General features: G+C 37.8%; 1 protein-coding gene across 3 annotated transcripts in view; it reads left to right on the forward strand.

Annotated features, from left to right (window-relative positions):
* The first annotated feature begins 636 nt into the window (after window positions 1–636).
* Window positions 637–22157, forward strand: part of LOC114049684 (tubulin-specific chaperone E-like) — an 84283-nt gene continuing 62762 nt past the window's right edge. Inside the window, exons 1-2 of one of the 3 annotated variants that reach the window (XM_027871008.1) lie at window positions 637–838; window positions 19446–19578. In XM_027871008.1, the coding sequence (XP_027726809.1) occupies window positions 19479–19578 (100 nt within the window). In that variant the 5' untranslated portion in view covers window positions 637–838; window positions 19446–19478. The remainder of the gene's footprint in view (window positions 839–19445; window positions 19579–22157) is intronic. The other 2 variants (XM_027871007.1, XM_027871009.1) reach the window with 2 other exon arrangements.

Here is a 22157-nt window from a genome sequence, read left to right on the forward strand (position 1 = left end):
GTATTTATATATGTATATACATGTGTATTTATTCACTTTTATGTTGTACATATTTTTACATGTGCTCCTGCATTTAAAACCTAAGCTCATTGTTTCATTTTCTTTTCTTGTAACCCCAGTTCCTGGCATAAAGTAGACATTTAATAAATGCTCGTTGATAGTAATGTAACGATAATCAACTATGAAAGACTTGACTACTCTGATCAATACAATGATCCACAATTCCCAAGGACTTGTTTTGAAAGATGCTATCCACTTCCAGATGAACTCTGCCTGCATACTGAAGCAGTTTATTTTTTGTGCAAGATGGCGGATGTGGAAACATGTTTTGCATGACTTCACATGTATAATGGATATAAAATTGCTTGCCTTCTCAATGGATGGGGAAGGGCGTGGAGGGAGGGAGAGAATTTGAAACTGAAAATAAATTAATTTTTTTTTAAATGCTCGTTGACTGTCTGATTTGAGTCAACAGAACTATGAGAATAAGATAGTAAGACCAGCCTACGCTGCAGTCCCACCCGCGCAGGTCCCCACAGACAGTCCGCACCGTCCCGCCCCACGTCCTCTGGTCCACGAGCTCTCCGGCCACCGCGCATGCGCGACTATCTTTCAGCTCGGCTCTTCTGCCCTAGTCGGTCTCCTGGATCCAGGCGTCTCATCTCCCAGGGAAGGAGTAGCGTGACAGCATCGGCTCCCGGCTCGATTTGGGAGGCGGGACTTCCTGTCTCGCCGTTGCCCAGCTTCCTACGGGAACCGGAAGACGCTGGAGGATGGGACTCGTGACAGCTTGCTAGCCCCTCGTCTGTCCGCCCGCCAGCACCCCCAGGACGGGAAGGTGAGGTCGGGGAGCCGCCTCTGGCCGGAAAGTCTAGTCCCTGTAGTCCCCCACTCCCTGTTGCTTTCTTGGTTGTATTTATCTCATGGAGGTGCGGGAATCGAGGCTTTCCCCCAACCCCACCCTTTCAGCTTCTGTTTATGGGCGCGGAGGGCTTGGAGGCAGTTCCTGAGATCCCATCACCGACAGAAACCTGGACCTGAAATTTGAAGGGGCGGGTCCGTGGCCTGTCTCTTTAAAATGGAAGCTACGTCTACCCATCTCCCTTAGCAAACCTAACTGTGATGCAGGAGCCTTCGGTGATTGGGCATCCTCATATTTAAAATCCACAATCGGCCTTCAGCTTGCCTTTTCCAGATTTTTTGCACGTTTCAATCCTTCACGCAGTCTCCCTTCCAGTTAAACTGGCCTACTTGCTGTTCCCTGCATAACATTACATGTCCCTTCTTGCCTTTGCACAGGCTTCCCCTTCTCCCTCCCCTCTTCCCCACCCTCCCAACCCGCTAATACTTAGAATGTCGTAATCACCTCTGCCTCGTAAAGTCCTTAACTTCCTTCAAGGCTCAGTCAAGTACCTCCTACTCCTGGGTTATACTGATACACCTTCCCGTCCCCCCCACCCCGGTTGCTAGCGCACTCCACTGTGCAAATTATTTTATCTATTTTGCATATTTTTTAATATTTATCCTTCTTCATGCTATTATCAATATAATGTAAGCCCTCTGAGGGCCGGGACTGTTTCTGTTTTTTGTTTTCCAATTTCCTAATACAGTGGTTGGCAGTACGCATCTAATAAATGCTTGTTGAATGAATGAATAAAAGAGGTTTTAAATCTATAAAAAAAATTTTTAAATAAGCATCATTCTTTCTGTTGTGACATTTTTATACAGGTAGCCAGTTCCCACCAACCAAGCAAATTGATACTTAAAACCCTTCTAATTCTAGAGTATTTTCTTTCATTCTAAATATCTGAGTTCATGCTTTGTTTAATGCACTGTGCTAGGCTCTGTGAAATATACAAAGAAATATTCCCTGCTCTCAAGGAGTTTAAAGTTTAGTTGATATGACAAAATAGAAACGTTGAGGAAAAAACAATATAGTAGACTAATGCTACATAAATTGTACAAATTCTGTGTTAGAGGAAAGAGAGGATAAACTGAATCAGGTGGTTGGGGAAAGACTGTTTAGAAGATTTCAGCTGGGCCTTGATTAAAATGTTTGGTTCTGGTAAAATAACATAGGATTATAAATTTTGGACATTGTGGATCATCCAGTCCAACTTCATTTTACAGAGGAAGAAAAAGAGTGACATGCGTTAAATGACCTGCTCAAGATCATACAGTGTTAACTGGGAGCTGAATACCATGATTTCCTGACTCCAAAACCATTGCTTTTTCCATTATACCATGGTGCCTTTCTCTTTTTCTTCTGTGATGGAAAATGACTTCTGACTGTGGTAGTGTTGAAATATGTTTGTCATTTTCCTGAGATATTTACTCTTAGAGTGATCTGTTGATCATTGTGGCTGTGACTTAGAGTCCATGCTGCAATAATAATATAGTGTTTCTTGCGCAATTGCAGGAAGAACACATTTGACTAAATTAGTGCTCAGTAGCACCAGAACAGGTAGAACTAAATTAGGATAGTCAAAATTGAACTTTTTTTTCCTGAAGATTAAGATTGAAATGTAAACATACCCTGTTTGGCAAATACATCTGTATGTCAAGGAAGTTTTCGAAGCTTTTTTGTACCTTAGTGAGTTGCCTGAAGCTTAGGGACTTATGTGAATGGACCTTCTAGTAGAAATCTGAAGCTTGACGTGAACCCAGCTCTTCTTGATTCCAAGTTCAGCACTCTATCAAATATGATAGTAGCCTGCTTCTCATTTGTAAATAGTAGAATTAAAAGAAGCACATATGCTGTATATTTTTATATGCAGGTTCACTTGTCTAATCATTTTATTTACATTATACCATTAACAATAATTGCAGTACGTCACTAAATCAAAACAACAAAACACAGAAGTGCAGTACTATTCAGAGCAAATGCTGTTGATCTTCAGTTATATTTAAAAATAAAAATTAAGTTAGAACTTATTTTTTCATCACTAGAAGCCCAGACATTGTGTTCTTCCTAAGATAGTACCGGGTTTATATGTGCTTCTTCATATTTATTGTTTCTTATGGTATAGTAATGTTCTATCACATTAATGTACCAAAAATCGTTTAGCTATTCCTTAGTTGATAGGATGTCTGGGTCAAAGGATATGGGCATTTTAGTCACTTTTAAAAACATAATTTCAAATTGCTTTTCAGAATCTCAGAACCAATTCATGGCTTCACCAACATTGCATTAGTATGTCTGCTTTCTATTGCCTCTCCAATATTGACTCTTCGAATCTTTTATCTTTGTTAATTTTTTGAATGTGAGATAAAACCTATGGGTTGTTTTGATTTGCATTTTTCTTATTATTTGTGATTTGGAACTCTTTAATATGATTGCTAATAGTTTGCAATTCTTCTGAGAGCTGTTCATCTTCTTTGAACATTTAATCCATTGAGGAAATCACAGACCCTATTAAGGAGCTTACAAACTTGGTGATTGATTAATTTTTTCATGTTCAGTTTTATTTTATAAAAATATATGAGGTATAAGCAAAGTACTATATGACTTTCAAGGATAAGATGATTACTTTGGGTATAAGAAAAGGCTTTTGGTGGCATTTGTGTTTTGAAGGATGAGTGGCATAATAGCAGATGAAGGTGGAAGAGTGGGCTTTTTGGGTAAAGGGAACAGTTTAAGCAAAAACAAAATGTAAGCAGAAAAGCCCTGTGTGTCTGTGTCTGTGTTGTGACACACACAGACACAGACAAACGGAGGGAGAGTGAGAGAGTGAGTTCAATTTGGCTGATGTAGAGTGTGTAAAAGTATATGTTGTGAGATAAGGCAGCAATGGTAGATTGGAAGTCTGATTGTGGCTCAATATTTTTTTTTATCTGTAAGTTTTGGATTTTGGTCGTAATATTCTTGGGAATTTTCATTTTGGAGTTTCTTGAAGGAAGTGACTGATAGATTCTTTCAATTTTTACTTTGCCCTCTGGTTCTAAGAGACCTGGGCAGTTTTCTTTTAAGGTTTATTGAAATGCGATATCTGGGTGGTTTTTTTTGGGGGGGGGGGCGCGGTTGGTTATGGCTTTTGGTTAGTCAAATGATTTTAAGTTTTCCTCCTCAAATTATTTTTCAGGTCTGTTATTTTTACGAGATACTTTATATATTTTTTTCATGATTTTTACTTTGTTTTAATATTTGTTTCATGGAATTATTGACTTCTGTTTGATCCATTGTAATTTTCGTAGTTTGTTACTTGGGCAAAATTTCATACCTCTTGTGCCAAACTCTTAATTCTCTTTAGATTCCATAGTTCTTATTTCTTTTCCAACTTTTTTTTTTCTAGTGCTCTCATTTCATTTTTAAAAAAATATATTATTTTATTTTTTCCCCAGTTACATATAAGGACAATTTTTAACATTGCTTCAAAATTTTTTTGAGTTCCAAATTTTCACTCTCCTTCCCTCACCTCCCCCCACGCAATTTGATATAGATTATGTATGCACAATCATGTGAAACATATTTTCATATTAGTCATGTTATGAAAGAAGAAACAAACTAAAAACAAAAAAAACCCACAAAAAAAGTGAAAAATAGTATGCATCGATTTCTGCATTCAGACTCCTTCATTTCTTTCTCTGGATGTGGATAGCATTTTTCATTATGAGACCTTTGGAATTATCTGGATTATTGTATTGCTGAGAATAGCTAAATCATTCAATAGTTGATTATCATACAATATTGCTGTTACTGTGTGCAATGTTCTCCTGGTTCTGCTCACTTAAATCTTTCCAGTTTTTTCTGAAATCTACCTGCTCATCATTTCTTATAACACAGTAGTATTCCATTACATTCATATATCGCAACTTGTTCAGCCACTCACCAATTGATGGGCATCCCCTCAATTTCCATTTTTTTGCCACCACAAAAACAGCTGCTATTAATGTTTTTGTACAAATAGGTCCTCCCCCCTTTTTTAAAAAAAAAACCTCTTCGGAATGTAGACCTAGTAGTGGTATTGCTGGATCAAAGAATATGCACAGTTTGATTACCCTTTGGGTGTAGTTCCACATTGCTCTCTGGAACAGTTAGATCAGTTTACAGCTCCACCAACAGTTCATTAGTGTCCTAAATTTTCCATATCCCCTCCAACATTTATTATTTTCCTTTTCTGTCATATTGACCAATCTGATAGGTGTGAAGTGGTACCTCAGAGTTGTTTTAATTTGTATTTCTCTAATCAATAGTGATTTAGATCATTTTTTCATGGACTATAGATAGCTTTGATTTCTTCATCTGAAAACTGTCTGTTCGTATCCCTTGACCATTTATCAATTAGGGAATAACTTGTATTTTTATAAATTTGATTCAATTCCCTATATTTTTGAGAAATGAGGACTTTGTCGGAGATACTTGCTGTAAAAATTGTTTCCCAACTTTCTGTGTTCCTTCTAATCTTGGTTGCATTGCTTTTGTTTGTGCAAAACCTTTATAATTTAACATAATCAAAATTATCCATTTTACATGTTGTAATGCTCTCTATTTTGCTCTCATTTCATTTATAAAATTACTTTTTAAATCTCTTTTAAAAACGATTGCTTCATCTTTTCTAGGAATTCTAGTTGAATTTTTGTCCGAGTTGTATTTGTCTTTGAGGCTTTGCTTAATCAATGTTTTTGGAGTTATTCTTTTCCTCTGGATTTGTGTCTTAATCATCCTTGTCACCATCATAGCTTTTTTGTGGTAGTATTCTTTTTTTGTTTGCTCACTTTTCTAGCCTGCTTTCTGACTTCAGACTTTGTTGGGGCTGAGCTTTTGCACTTCTAGAGTGAAGGTTCTGTTGCTGCTTTCTTAGGGGTCTTGAGTGTTGTGTTATTCTTTACTCTCAGGGACAGCTCAGGCCCAGGATTAGCAAGCTTTCAGTGTTTCTATTATGCCCTGAAAAAACCCTCACTTGATCATTTCATCCCTGCTAACCATCATCCTATATTTCTTCTGTCTTTTGTAGCTAAACTCTTCAAAAAGACCATCTACAATAGGTTCCTCTACTTTCCTCTTATTCTCTTGTTAACCCCTTATAACTTGGCTTCTGATGTTATCGTTCCACTGAAACTGCTCTCTACAAAATTATGAATGATCTCTTAATTGCCAATCCAATGGCCTTTTTTCAGTCCTCATTCTCCTTGACTTCTCTGTAGCCTGTGACGCTGTTGATCACTCTCTCCTCCCTGATACTCTCTTCTCTCCAAGTTTTCAGGACACCACTTTCTCCTGGTTTTCCTATGTGACTGCTCCTTCTGTCTCCTTTGCTGAATACTCTTTTAGATCATGCCCTCTAACTGTAGGTGTCCCTCCAGGTTCTCTTCTGGGTTCTCTTCTTTGCTCACTTGTACTTTACTTGATGATCTTACTAGTTCCCATGGATTTAATTACCATCTTTATACTGATGACTTTCAAATCTGTCTTTCCTGCCCCAATCTCTTTGCTGACCTCCAGTCTCCCACTGCTTTTCAGACACCTCAGACTGGATATTCCGAAGACATCTTAAACTGAGCATCTCCAAAACAGAACTCATTATCTTTCTCCCTAAACTCAAGCCCTTTCCTACCTTCATTATTACTGTGGAGGGCAACATTATCCTCCCAGTCCTTCAGGCTTAGTACTGTAGGCTTTCGAAGCTGGAACTGAGATCCTGTTCTGCTCCAGTGGTCTGAGCCATACAACCTCCATTTTCATCTGAACATCCTTCCTGGGTACACAGGCAATGCTTGTGACTGTTCCTCACCCTGGAACTTTACCCTTGGGTTCAAGGCCCTTACTCAGTTAACTCCCAGTCTATGGTTGGGACCTAGGTAATGGTGTGACAAAGCTGCCAATTGGCATTTGTTTTGCACTTTTATGAGGTTACTCCTTTCTGTGGTTCTGAGTCCTGCTCTTACCCTTGGGTATAGTCCCTGGGTACTGAAATGAGTGCTTCTGGCCAGGCTTTATGCCCAGTATCCACAGATCTCTCTTTGTGTCTCCTTTTACTGAACTAGGCTTAAAAACTCACTCACTGTGACTTTCTTCTGGATTTCCCCATCAGAATTCAGTCTCATGAATTTGTTTGGAAGAGCATTTGGCAGGGGGGTGGGGTAGTTTGTTGTTGTTCTCTGTACTTTTAACTGCTATTCTGCCATCTTCTCTCCACCCTAATACCCAATGAACCCTTTCATTTTCCATATTATGAAACTGAGGTAGGTCCATGGAGGTTTTCAGAGAGGACTGGCCCAGGGGAATGCTTTCCACCACATCACAATGAATTGGTACTTGGTTGATTGATTTGACAGGTGGAGCTTATTATTGAAGTCATGTCTCTATCATCAACATCTTTGGCCTTGTCTGGTTAATAATCATACTTACAGAAAATTTATTTCTGTATAAAATCATGAACAAACAGTAGGGAAGAATTTAGAAAGTAGTTCAGGACCTGAAAATGAAGAATGAGTTCCACAACTTAATGTAATATTCATTCATGAAGTACCAGTGGTTTTAATTCTTCTTTTGCAAAGAAGCTACGTTTTTTTGATTCCTTTCTGGTTAGGTGAAGGCAAGAAAAATAGTAGTTATATTCAAATCACAGTACACAGTGTCTTGCTACATTGTGCTCAAAAAACATTGGTTGAATTATACAGACATCCAGTTCTTTTTTAGCGTTCAAAGTATTACTCTGAATATTAGCATACAGCAAGCAAATAACAAAATTTTCTCATATTTATGGAATATAAACATCTTTCTTTTTCTCTGGGGGCAAAGCTTAGTTTTTATAATTTCATAGCATTCAGTTTCAATGTATTTGTTCCATTTTTGTATTGTTGTCATTGTATACATTGTTTTTCTGGTTCTGCTTACTGCACTGTGCATATTTGTCTAAGTCTTCACATGCCTCTCTGTCTTTACTTGCCTCTCTGTAATATTCATATTCATCCTTTCTTGTAGTACAAAAATGGAATATTTTTCAAAGAAGTATAATATCTTACTTATCTTCACAGTGTTCCTGCAGTGGCCAATATTATCTAATGTACAGATTGAGGATTGATGGCTTGGTAAATGTTAAAAAGTAGCAGAATAAGAATTATTGATTTCTCATTCAGTGTATCAATACTAAGGCCACAAGGATTCCTCTTATCTTAAAACAAGTAAAAATTAATTGATAAACTTTACTTTTGAACTGGTTAATAGACTTATCTTAAATAATTAACACTATAGAGAATTGAAGGGTGGAAGATTTCATATAAATCAACTGTTTATAGAAATGGATTTTTATATTTTAGGTACAAAGCAACATCAATCCAATGTGTAGAAAATTGATAATTCTGAAATTGTTAGTAACACCAATAGAGGAAACACAGCTCTATATTTAGACTGCATCTAACAATGCTCTGGCATTTCCAAGAGTAAGGAAGACTTTAAGATGTTAGCAGATGTGAGGAATCCTTATTAGTGATACTAGGAGGAATAAATATGTAACATTGATAGGTGACTTCATGTTGAGATTCATGGACATAGGATTGAATAGTGACCTTGACCTGGCTAATTAGGAAATATGCTGTCTTCTTCAAACATCTATCCATTGCATTCAGAATCTACCAAGAGACATGCTGACTTTCCCTAATTTCTGATTATCCTATGGAAATAGAGGATATGCACAGAAGAAATAGGGAATATATTTCTAATGTTGAGATACAAATAGCCTCCTTTGGCAGTCTCCTTTCAAAACAAACACACAAGTGGGCTCAGTTGCAACTCAGTTGCGTGTGTGTGTGTGTGTGTGTGTGTGTACATGTGCATATATACAATATCTTTACCAAATAAATATAATTTTTGCTTGGAAAGTACTAGAAAGAGGAGGGAGGATTAGGAAAGGCAATGCTAAGCTAAGTTGAACTTTCAAGGAAACTAAAGATTCTAGGCAGCTGCATTCTAGGCATGGTGGCCAGTGCAAAGGCATGGAGATAGGAGATAGAGTATTATGCATAAGAAACAGTAAGAATACCATTGTGAATAGACCAAAAAGTGCTAGAAGGGAAGTAATATATAGAATAACTGGAAAGGTAGGTTGGAGTCAAGTTGCTTAAAAGTTTTAAATGCCAAACAGAGAAGTTTATAGGATCCTCTAGGTAATAGGAAGCCACTAGAGTTTATTGAGTATAGAGATGACATGGTCAGACCTAGGGTTTAGGAAAATCATTTTGGCAGCTAAGTGGTGAATGGATCAGAAAGGAGAGATTCCTGAGTCTGGAAGACCAATTAGGAGATTATTGCAGTAGTTTAGGTGAAAGGTAATAAGAGCCTGAATTAGGTTGTGTGGATTAGCTGTGTGACTAAAGAGAAAGGGATGAATGGAAAAGATGTATGGAGGTAAAACTGACAAGATTTGGTGAAGGGTTGTCTATGTAGGGTAATGGAGAGTGAATAATCAAGGATAACACCAAGATTACATACCTAGGTGACTGCAAAGTGGTACCCATTACAGAAATAGAGCAATTAGGAAGAGAGGAGATATGGGGGAGTTACGTAGAAAGTATAGTAAAAGGGCTAATGTGTAGAATCTAGATGATAAAAAAGTTGAAATTTTAATAGACAAGTAAATACCACCTTATAGGTATCACTGAGATACATGAAATGGGTCTTAGAACTAGAGTATGACAATGGAAGAGTAAAATTCAAAGAATCAGTTTCTCAGAATTGGAAGGGATCTCAGAGGTAAATCCATATTTGAACAGGAATCTCTGTAACATCACTGATAAGTGGTCATCCAACCTAAGGTTGAGACCTCTATTGATGGAGAAACCACTGCTTTCTGAGGTCAGTCAGTCAGTAAGGATTTATTAAGCACTTATATACCAAGCATTGTGTAGAAATACAAACTAAAAAGAAAGACTGACCCTGCCTTCAAGGAAGAGGTGGAAGGATGAGAAAGGTGACAAGGCCATAGGTTCTGAAGAAAGAGTTAGAAAGCAGCTGAGGCATGGGACCACCATCCCACTTTTTAGCTCTAATTGTTAGGAAGTTTTCTTTCAGGATCAGATTTAGAGCTGGAAGGAACCTTTGATCTATGTTCTAGGTATACCAACCATCATCTTTTATACATGGGGAAACTGGGGCTCAGAGATACCCAAGGTCACAAAAGTAGTAAGTTCCAGAGCTAAAACTTGAACCCAAGTCCTAATGACTCCAAGGCTTAGCTCTCTGCAGCTACTGCCTGTGATTCCTTGTTCTGCCATCTTAGACAAAACTGACTAGTCTTAATACCTTTGCCACATGCCAGCCCTTCAGACACTTGAAGCCATCTGTCATATCCCCCACAAGTTTTGTCATCTCCAGGCTAAACAGTTTCAGTTACCTCAGTTGATCTTAGTATATCGTGATCTCCAGTCACTTCACCATCCTACTTACATTAATGCTTAAGTGAATTAATAATTTCAGCACTATAGTTACTTGACTGTCCTACACTGTTGCAGATCAAAGTCCAAAAACACGTTTTTCTGTTCTTCTGTACAACTTCCTCTGATCTTTTTAGTATTTCATGTAGCACTTAAGGCTATTTCTCTATTATCTCACACTCATACTATGTCAGCACTATTTCAGGTCATGCATTTCCTTGAAGATGTATTTTTTATGTCATCTCTCCCTCCCAAGCCATCATTGATAATATGCTATATCCTACTTAGGCCTACCATGCATCTTTATATTAATCTTCAGGTCATCCACAATATTTTTTCTTCTAAGGTAATAATGTTTTGTGACTCTCAACTGTGATATCACTCTAAATTAATACTCTATACTATGATGTAGAATCCTCAAGAGTTTAATTATTTTAATTCATAATTTCTTGAAATAGGCTGTTCATGGTTATTTTTTAGTAAGGTGACTTTTAGGTTTTTTCTTTGCCTTATTTCCAGGTTATTTGTTTTTGATATGAGATAACCTTATGTTTTCTTCCATTTTTCAGTCTTCTGATTTTGTTTGAGTATTTCTTATTACCTCATAGAGTCACTAACTTCTGTTTAGTCCATTCTGATTTTCAGGTAATCTTTTTCTTGGATAAGGTTTTGTACCTCTTTTAATAAGCCATCCTCTCAATCACCCAGGTTTACAACCAAGGTAACATCTTCAAATGCTTTTTCTCTCTCACTTTCCAAATCCAATTAGTTACCAACTCCTTTACGTTTATGACAAACATGTTTCTTTCTTTGACACTGATTTTAAAAAGAGGTGTACAATAAGGTATAGGAGAGACATATGACTAAGAACAAATTCCTAACAGTAATTTGGGACTGTGAGGATAATGTAAAGAAAGCTGAAGTCCAAAATATGCTGGGGTCAGTGAACAATATTGAGGACAATGAATAGGACTTTGTTTTAAAGGTATGTTTGGAATAAGAAGATTGAGAAAAGGATAAAGTCACTGCTTAATGGGAGCAGATGACAAAAAGTAGAAATTCCCAACATCTCTTTGCTTGGTCTTTAATATGAGAAAATGGAAAAACAAACCATGCTTAAAAGAGAATTGAAACTCAAGAAAATGAGGCTATAATAGGACAGCACCTAGCTACTTTGAATGAAATTGTTTCTAGGGTTACATTGAGTACATTTCAACTTATAAAAGAACTTGTAGGGGGGAATTCTGTATGTGTGTATGTACATATACACATACATTTACATATACATACATACACACACTATTATAATCTTTGAGAAATTATGGAGAAATATCAACCAAAGTTTCAAAAAGGGGGCATCTAGAAACATTAGGTGCATTTGACCACAGTGCTTGGAAAAATTCTAAAGTAGATTAGTAAACAAATTGTTTATGATTGCTTAGAGAAGGTATGCTCAATAGTAGTTTGCAGAGACTCATATAGAACAAACACGTTATGATAAAAATAGCTTTTTCTCTTTTAGTTGGTTTTACTAAATTTCTAAATCAGAGAAATACTGCAGATATACTATATCTTTTGATCAATTAGGCATTTGACAGTCTTTTATCTGTTCTATATGCTGTACCCTGATGCTGGCTCTTCTCACCTTACTCATGGATTATTGCAATATTCTCCTGGTAGGTCCCCTTGCTGGTTGGTCTCTCTGCCTTGTTTCTCCCCACTCCAGTCTATCCTTCACTCACTTGTCAAGTTGATCTTCCTAAAATGCAAATCTGACTATATCATCAACTCCAGTGACTCCCTGGTACCTCCAGAATCAAATATAAAATCTTCAGTTTGCTTTCCAAGCCCTCCATAACCTGGTCCCTTCTTGCCTTTCCAGTTTTCTTATGCCTTCCTCCTCTGTATCTATGTACTCTGTGCTTCAGTGACCTTAGCATCCTGGCTGTTCTTTGCACTCAGCACTCTCATCACCCCACTGTGGGCACTTTCACTGGCTTTCCGCCATGCCTGGAGCATTTGCCCTTCTCATCTCTACCTCCCAGCTTGCCTGGCTTCCTTCTGTGTTTTGGGAAAACATTTCAAAAAATGTCTTTAATTCTTCACCAAATGCCCTCCATCTCTGCCTTTAGAAAACCCTTTCAGCTTGGTTATAGGGATATTATTGAGACAGCATTAGTCTGGGAAGTCAGAAAATCTTGGTTCTGGTCCTTGTTTTGACACTAATTAGATGTGACCACCAGTAAGTACCCTCCCAGGTCCTCAATTTTCTCATTTATAAGATGAGGGGGTTGGGCACAATGATTTCTAAGATGCTACCTGGCTCTAGAACTATGTTCTTACGAGTCTGTTAGAGAGGCAGCATAGATGAGTTAATTGAGGGCAAGATTTGGAGTCAGGAAGCCATAGATTCAAGACCTTTCTGACACATAGCAGATAGATAAATACAGGCAAATCACTTAACCTCTTGGTGCCCCAGTCCACTCTCAGAGATTGTCAGTGATTTCTATTATTTGTGTCAATGATGTGGAGGAATATAGGCTTATCAAATTTGTGACTGTAAAGAATAGATAATTTATCATTTGCAGAATCAAGATAAATGTCTTTAAAAATATTTTTATTGATTTCTTTTGTTTATATCACCTAAATTTCCTACTGTATTCCTCCCCTGTCCTAATAGACCTCCCTTTTACCAAGATTTTTAAAATTAAAAAAATTAGTAAATCAGTATGTAGAAAAATATCTAACATATGCAGTAATTTTTAAATGAAAGATTATTTTAATTAGCAAAAATCAGTTTCCTTTCCCTCCCTAGGGAGACATTCTCTTATACTCACTTTGATGGGGAAAAATTACATTTTTTAATCTTTATTTATCTCTAATTGAAATTTAGCATTTCCTTCAATTTTGTTCAATCATGAATGTAGAAAACAAACCATAATTATTAGATTTTACCATACCATTTTTATCAACGAGATCCATGACACAAAAATGTTAAGAATCTTTGCTCTAAGGGAAAAGAGAAGGTCTTAATAAGAAGGTTTGTAGTAGGAGCAGATAGATGAAATTTTGGATGTTAATCTCGTTATTCCATTTTCCTTACAATCCATTTTTCTTGCTCACATTCTATCATCCCTGATGGACAGTAACAGCTAATAGTAACAGCTAACTTAATGAGCTCCAAGGCTTGAAAAGCTTATATTATTTCACTTGATCCTTTCAACAGCCGTTTGAGGTAGGTGTTATTATTATCATCCCCATTTTACAGATGAGGAACTAAAGGTGAAAGAGGTTAAGTGATTTGCCTAGGGTCACACAACTAATACAGTATTCTGTTTACTACATTATTCTGCCTCCTATGAGATAAGTGGTATTTCTGCAGCTGTTTTCCAGTCAACTTGCAAAGAGAGCATACAGCCTTTGGGTCTCATCTTAGTTGAAGGACACCACAGTAAGTCTAAGAAAAAGGAATCCATGACTATCAAGGACTGCTTCACTCTGTGAGGTGACCCTTCCAACTCATTCTCAGTTGCACCATTCTTTATGCTTCCACTAAAGAATGATATTGGTCAGTCTCGATACTATCAGGAGCTTGCCACCACCAGAACCTATCCTTAAACATCCTAAAGTTAATTACCTCTGTCACATCATGAAATTGTCCCTTGGTGATTTCCAAGTCCTTGCCTGTTACAATTCATCTCATCTACTGCACCAAGTCTCTGCTAGTGATATGAAAATTCAGTTATGATTATTGTAAAATCTTGTATTTTGTTGTTGTTGTTGTTTTTAACACCAATTAGAATGAAGGAAACCTGCCATAACAGCAGGGTTTGTATGTGGGAAGAATTAATTAAAGGTTTTTAGTTAATTAAAACATTTATGTGAGATGCTGTCAAAAAAGGTAATGCAGTCATAGACTACATTGATAAATAGATGTGTATTGTATATCAAGGAAGGTTGTAGCACCACTGAACTCCATCATTTAAACTATGTATAGAATATGGTTTCTAGTTCTCATCACTATTTTTTCCCACAGTTCTTATTAATTTATTTTGATTTATCAACAATTACTTCCATAAGCTTTTGAGTTTTAAATTTTTCTCCCCTTCCCTTCCTACTTCCCCAAGATGGCCTGCAATCCGATATAGGTTATACATATACATTCCTATTAAACATTTTCATATTAGTGATGTTGTAAGGAAGAATTAGAACTAATAGGAGGAACCACCAGAAAGAGGAAACAAAACACAACAGAAGAAAAAAAATAGCAAATAGTATGCTTCAATCTGCATTCGAACTGCATTGTTCTTTCTTTGGATGTGGATGGCATTCCATCATGAGGCTTTTGGAGCTGTCTTAGATCCTTGTATTGCTGAGAAGGGTTAAGTCTATCAGTATTAGTCATCACACAACGTGGCTGTTGATGTGTACAACGTTCTCCTGGTTCTGCTCACTTCACTTAGCATCAAACCATACAAGTCTTTTCGGGTTTTTCTGAAGTCTGCCTGTTCATCATTTCTTACAGCACAGTAGTATTCCATTACATTCATATGTCACATTCACAGTTAATGATTACTATCTGTGTCTTTTTCTCCATCCTTTTCCCCCGTTTATGCTTTTCTTTCTCCTTCTCACTAATGTTTTGCTTTTGACCACTGCCTCCCTCAGTTCCACCTCCCTTCTGTTAGCCCCCCTCCCTTTTCTTCTCCTTTACCCTTACTACTTTTCCCTCCCTTCTATCCCCCCACTCCCTTTTCTTTCCCTTTTCCCTCCTACTGCCTATAGGGCATGTTAGATTTCTATACCTAACTGATAATGTTATTCCCTTCTTGAGCCAGATCTGATGAGAGTAAGGTTCAAACAATGCTCATCTCTCTCCCTTCTTTCCCTCTGCTATAATAGGTTTTTGTGCCTTTTCCTGTGATGTAATTTACCCTTGTCTGCCTCCTCCTTTCCTTTTCTCTCAGTACGTTTTCTTAGTGAGATCAGATTAATCCTCTTACTTGGATCCATTTAACCCACTTGATTAGATTTTTTTCATCATTACATCAAAGTCAATTTATACCCTCCCTTTTATGTATACCCCTTTGACATGGTGTAATAACAATGCAGTTCTCAAGAGTTACAAGTGTCATCTTCCCTTGTAGGGATGTAAACAGTTTGCCCTTATTAATAACTTGTTTCTTTCTGTCCCGTTTACCTTTTTATGTCCTTCTTGAGTCTTGTATTTGAAGACCAAATTTTGTGTTGAGCTCTGGTCCTTTTATCAGGAAGGTGTGGAAGTCCCCATTGAATATCCATCTCCTCCCCTGAAAGATCATGCTCATTTTCACCGGGTAGTTGATCCTTGGTTGTAATCAAGCTCTTTTGCCTTACAGAATATCATATTCCACACCCTACGGTCTTTTAATGTAGAAGCTGCAAGGTCCTGTGTAATCCTGACTGTGGTTCCATGATATTTAAATTCTTTCTCACTGCTTGCAGTATTTTCTCTTTGACCTGGTAATTTTGTAATTTGGCTTCTATATTCCCTGGTGTTTTCAATTTGGGATTTCTTTCAGGAGGTGATCGGTGGATTCTTTCTATGGCTATTTTACCCTCTGGTTATAGGACCTCAGGGCAGTTTTCCTTTATTATTTCCTGAAAGATACTGTCCAGGCTTTTTTTCATCATGATTTTCAGGTAGACCAATAATTTTTAAATTGTCTCTCCTGGATTGATTTTCCGGGTCAGTTTTACCAATGAAGTATTTTACATTTTCATCTATTTTTTCATTCTTTTGTCTTTGTTTGACTGATTCTTGCTCTCTCATAGAGTCATTAGCTTCCATTTGCCCAATTCTAATTTTTAACCAATTGTTTTCTTCTGTTAGATTTTGTATCTCCTTCCCCATTTGGCCAATTGTATTTTTAGGGACTTGTTTTCTTCAGTGTACTTTTTTTCCAGTTGGCAAATTGTATTTTTAAGGACTTATTTACTACAGTTAATTTTTGTCCTTCCTGTTCCAAGCTATTGACTCTCTCTTGCAGACCTCTCACTTCTTTTCCCATTTTTTCTTCTACCTCTCTTATTTGACTTTTTAAGTCCTTCTTGAGCTCTTCTAAGAAGGCTTTTTGGGCTTCAGACCAGTTCATATTCCCTTCTGAGGTTCCAGATGTGGGTTTGTTGACAGTGTTGTCCTCTTTAGAATTTCTGCCTTGATCTTCACTCTTCCCACTCTTTAAAGGAGATTGAGCTCTCCTGCTGGGGAGTAGAGGGCACTGACCCAAGCTTTTTGTGTTGGGAGCCTAGGGCCTAGTCACTGGCTTTATGTTCTGGGGCCTCTGATGCTTGCAGTTGGAGGCCGTAGGGTTCTGGCAGCTTACCTGGTGTTGGACTGGAATCAGCAACACTGGAACTCTAGGGGTAGGATTTGGTAGAGTGGCTCCTGGAGATTTCCTGCTCACTCGGGTCTTTTCTTCCTTTCGCTTTCTTCAGCTCCTTTTACGTGGATGTTGTAGGGCGTTTATCCAGCTGGGGCCCCTTGGAGCGCTGCTTTCCTTAGTTTTGCTGAGTCACTGGGAGACTTTGGTGGTTGCTGTAGAATGCCCAGGCACCTGGTGGTTTTCCAAGCTGGTTTCCACCGGTTCCCCCACCCTCAGTGAGGTACTTGGGGGTCCAGGTGTTTGGTGTTTGCCTACTCCACCACTTGGGCTTCAGGATCTCCTCCTGGTTTGCTGAGGTGGTGCTTTCCACTAGCTTGCTGGGATGCCTCCAACACTGTACTGTTCCCTTTCCCCCAGGGTAAGAGGTGCCTTTCCCATTAATCCCTCAAGCTACCTGGGCTACTGGACTGCTGCACCCCATCATTCTTCTGGTTCAGCTGTTCCAGGGTTTTTCCTGGGGTGATATTTTCTCCTCATCACTATATTTTAAAGGGGAAAAGTATCAAACTGAAACATGTCTTAAGTCAGATGACTAGGATGGTGAAGAGATTTAAAACTTCATTTGAAGAACCCTTGGGGAGAAAACTTTGGAGATATTTAGCCTGGAAAAGTGAAGACTACAGTGGGCAGACAGCTGTTGTATGGAAGAAGGATTATGTTTATTCTGGGTTGTTATTGAAAGAAAAACTAGGATTAGCTGGTAAGAGTTATGGGGAAACATATTTTAGTTGAAAGGAAAAACTTTCTAATAGAATTCAAAAATGAGAAATTCTTTGTAAATTTCCAGTAACTAGAAATGTTCAAGCAGAGTCTTGATAACCACCCATAGCAATATTCTAGAAAGAATTCTGTTTCCACCTATATTTGCCAGCAGGCAGTCAACAAGTATTGATTAAACACTTATTATCTACCAGGCACTGTGCTAAAAGCTAGATTGGGATTGACTAGAACCAGTAGAATTGACAGAACCATAAGGTCAATATGGGCAATTACTCATTAGGCAGAAATTGGGTAGGCAGACAGTCTGGTGGACAGTAGGTAGTGAGGCCTTGTAACATCCTACCAGGAGCTTTCTGGCACCTGGCAGGAGGCCAAGGTGCAAAAATGTGCAAAAATGCAGTTGTCTTTAGGGTAGCTTGTAGGTAGGTATTCAGAACCTGATTCCAAGTTGTTGAAAGGGCTGGGTAGGACTTCAGTCCCGGAAGAACTGTGACCTAGGCAGTAAACACTTGTAGGGGTGAGAGAAGAACTCTGTTACTGGAATTGGGGAGCAAGACAGGAAACCAGTTATAACTAATCTGTAGGTACAGACAGCATAAAATGCAATAAAGACCGTAATTATTAGTGGCCAAAGCTGAAAGGGCGTGGGTGTGTGTGAGAGAGAGAGAGAGAGAGAGAGAGAGGGAGGGAGGGAGGGAGAGAAATCAAAGATATATTTGCAAAGTATTGGTGGGGAAAATAGCAATGTTGTCATTCATAAGGAAGTGGCACACTAATTTTCATTCATTTAACAGTCTTTTAAACACCTGCTGTGAGATTGTCACCTGATTCTTCCCTATCTCCATGCTTTTGCACAGCTTGCATCTTGCATTTCCATGACACCAGGATTCCTGCTGTTGACAGGAATGATTGGCCACATCTAAAAAGATAAGATTTAATTAGTATGAATACAAATATAATTAATGTAACTTAACTCTGCTTTAGATAGAAAGATACGTTGCAGTGGAGAAGATAAAAAGATAAATAAGACAAGTTCCTGCTTTTAAGGACAATATATTAAATTTGAATATGATGTCTGTACATAGAGTCATTGATTTAGAGCTAAAAGGACCCTTAGAGATCTTCATGTAGGTCAAATCCCCAGTTTTCTGGTTAGCAAGCTTAGGTGAAGAAAGGTGAAGTAATTTCCTTATGGTCACAAGTAGTGGAGTCAAGATTCATTCCATTCTCTACTGACATCAGTTCTTGGAGTGATGATATCAGATAAGCTTTACACTGAGAAGCTTCTGTGTCTTCTGACTGTAAATCCTGTGCTCTTTCTATTGCTGTGTGGTTTTGCAGAGAGTTTGAAGTATAACCTATGACTTTGGTTTGCCTGACGTACCAGTGACTTTAAGGGCTCCTCAGTGGATGGTGTTGCCTTAAAACTTCAAGTTGCTGGACTCTGGTTTATATTAGTCTTGTCCTACCCACTCACATATCTCATTTACAAAAATAATTAACATTTCCTTAAAATTCATGTTGTGAGTTTTTTGGTTTGGCTTATTTTTTCACTATGTCATACTCACTCATCACTAAGGCTTCATTCAGCTCTTTCTGGCAAGAGCTGTATAATTCTTCCTCTTTGGTTCATGATGTCTTTTTCTGAGAAGATAATATTCTATATCCCTTCTTAAGAGCTAATCAGAGTGAACTGGCTCAGAATGCTCAAAACAAATTTAGACACTTAAGGAAGGCCATGTTAAATAAAAACTATGTCATATGAACAAGCTACATAGGGTTTTAGCATACCTGTCAAATCTAGAAAAGACTGGAATTGAATAGGAAGCATTTTCTTTGTTTCAAATTACCATGGAGTGCAAATTTTAAAAATGTCTTTTAAACATTTTGACTCAATTCTTATTAACATGGTTTTTTTTCTTCTCCTAGATTATTAAGTGTTTCAATACTATCCTTGTGGCCATGAGTGATTCTGTGCCTTCTGATGTAATTGGCCGAAGAATTGATGTTAATGGAGAACTTGCAACAGTGCACTATTTTGGTAGTGTTCCTCCCATAACAGGTAGATACAATGTATTATTATTTTTCTTTATATTGTAAGTATTTCAATGAAGGTTTGTCCTATCAGTAGAAATAGATTATAACCCCTTTATGATACTGCTTCCAATTTTATAGGTTTTTACTATATGGATTTGTCCTGTTTAAGAGACACTATTTGACTTATGGCATCTTTAAATCTAATTAGCCATCTTATAATGCAATTGTGCTGTATCTAAAATGTGGTTTTGTTGACAATAGCTCTATTATTTCTAGAATCTATTAAAAACAAATGTCATTTAACTAAAGGCTTAATTTTCTTTATTTTGATGTGTGATTGGAATTACTTTTAGTTTACTTTTGAAGTCTAAGGGTTTATTTTTTAAAAAGATTTTTAAAACGTTTAGTTTTAAAACTGTTACTGTCATTGTTAAGAAAACCCGATGTACAAAAATTTGAAGTTAAAAAATAGCTAAATTAGAAGATATTTATTTCAGAGACATTGTTCAATTTCAAAATAATTAATTCTGTAGCTCCTTCCATAGAGATTTCTCTCCAGTATTCTCAAAGTAAACAAAAAAAAGGTTGTTTTTCTGGCTTCTTCAAAAACATGTTACGATGTAGTGTATGGGACTATTTCCCTAACCCCTACTTACATTAGTGGACTGATTCCTCAGAAGGTGGCTTCTCTCCTCAGGTTTCTAGAGGCAACGCTGAGGTGCTATGGCTTTTAACATCATAAAACCTAAGTCCTCACCAGTGTGCTCCCTTATATCAGTCAACCACTTAAACTCCATTAACTTTTAGAAAAGGGATTATAGCAAGAAGAATTGGTATAAAATATTCCTCCAAAACCAGAGCTGCATTCTCCTTTTGCACACACAAAGTCTTTGAGGAGAGTGGGCTCATACTTAAGGTACAAAGGTAGTAAGACACAAGGGTAACTAGGTGGTACAGTGGATAGAGTGCTGCACTTGGGGTCAGGAAGATTCTTCTTTGTGAGTTCAAATCCTTCCTCAACACACTCACTACCTGTGTGACTCTGGGCAAGTCACTTAAGCCTGTTTGCTTCAGTTCCTCATTTGCAAAATGAGCTTGAGAAGGAAATGGCAGACCACTCCATTGTCTTTGAAAGAAAACCTCAAATGGAATCATGAAGTCAGACACAACTGAAAAATGACTGAACTACAAAAAAAGTAAGGCACATGTCTAGAGAACATGTGTGGTAAAAGGGTATCTCCCAACTCCTGGCATGGAATGTCCTCATAAAATTCCACTTAAGTATAACTGCTAGATTTTGAGGATCTGTGCATTTCTAGAGTCCATAGGCAGCTGTTCTCTCTTCAAGGGTCATTTCCCCTGAAGCTGCCATTGTCTGATGACTATCTTTCCACATTTGTCTACAGGCTTTTTCTCTATTGGCTACTCTCATGGTCAGAGCTACTGTCTCTGGTGGACTGTACTATTGATTCTAGTTACCAGTGGGACCTCTGATGGTACCTCTGGGCCTCCTGAACTGAAATAGTTACCTGATTTCTCCCTTCTTGGAATTCTCATTCACCTAAGATCAGGAAGAAATAAACACAAAAGAAATAGAGGCTCCATGTGCTCACAACCACCCTTCCCTGTTCCTCCCTAGTTTAAAGGAGTCCTATCTCACTCATAACCAGAAATGGAAAAAGAGACCAAGAAATGGGTGAGAATCTTTTGTATACATACTAAGTTCTGGTTCAGCCCCTTCTGAACCATTGGTTTTTCCCTTTCCACAGTTAGAAGATATTGGCCATCCTACAGTACTAGGGCCTCAGTCATGGCTCGAAACTGGCTTTCAAAATTTCACATATTGGCTTGGATCTTGGCAGTGAATATCTGTGCATGCATGCATTTTTCCCTTAATATGAGCATATTTGCGTATGACTTATTTGCAATAGGTCTCCCCATCCCAATCACTTCTCCTCTTGGATTTGTAATTAATTCCTCCCTTTTATTTTAGTTATTTTTCCTGTAAGCTGTACTGGACCCTGCAACAAGGTTGATGTATTGCTTGAAAAAATTTAAAGTAGTACTAGGCAACCTGTAATCCTCAGGGCTGAATCCAGCCTAGTTCCAAGTAGCCTATTTGAAGTGGACATAACTCACAGATTGTGGCAATATATCTCTTCCGTCTCAGTTTAGGATAATTTATTGGATCTGTTTCATAACTTGAAATGACAGTTCAGGATAAGCCATTGTGGCATGTGCTACTGTATCTAAGGTTGGGAAAGTGGATAGAATTGCAGATACCCTCTCCACCTCCTTGCCAAATGTTAATCTAAAAGCCAGCAGATCAAAGGACAGAGGAGAGTGACTACAAAATAAAAAGTCCGTCAGGTTTTGAGTGAACAAGGGGCCAGCAGTCTGTCCTACAGAGTGTGAAATGACAATTGAATGGTGGAGATGCACGTCCTACCTGCTGGACATGGAGAAGCTTCTGCTTCCACCTACGAGGATTTTTTTTTTTGTTTTGCCATGAAATAACAATACTGTGTGACTTCCTAGTCTTTTTCTCTAACTCCACTAGCACAGCAAGTTGTTCTTACAGTCTCTGTACTGAATAAAGATAAT

The sequence above is a fragment of the Vombatus ursinus genome, unplaced genomic scaffold (assembly GCF_900497805.2).
Source record: "Vombatus ursinus unplaced genomic scaffold, bare-nosed wombat genome assembly UNPS02014798.1, whole genome shotgun sequence".
Classification (NCBI taxonomy): domain Eukaryota; kingdom Metazoa; phylum Chordata; class Mammalia; order Diprotodontia; family Vombatidae; genus Vombatus; species Vombatus ursinus.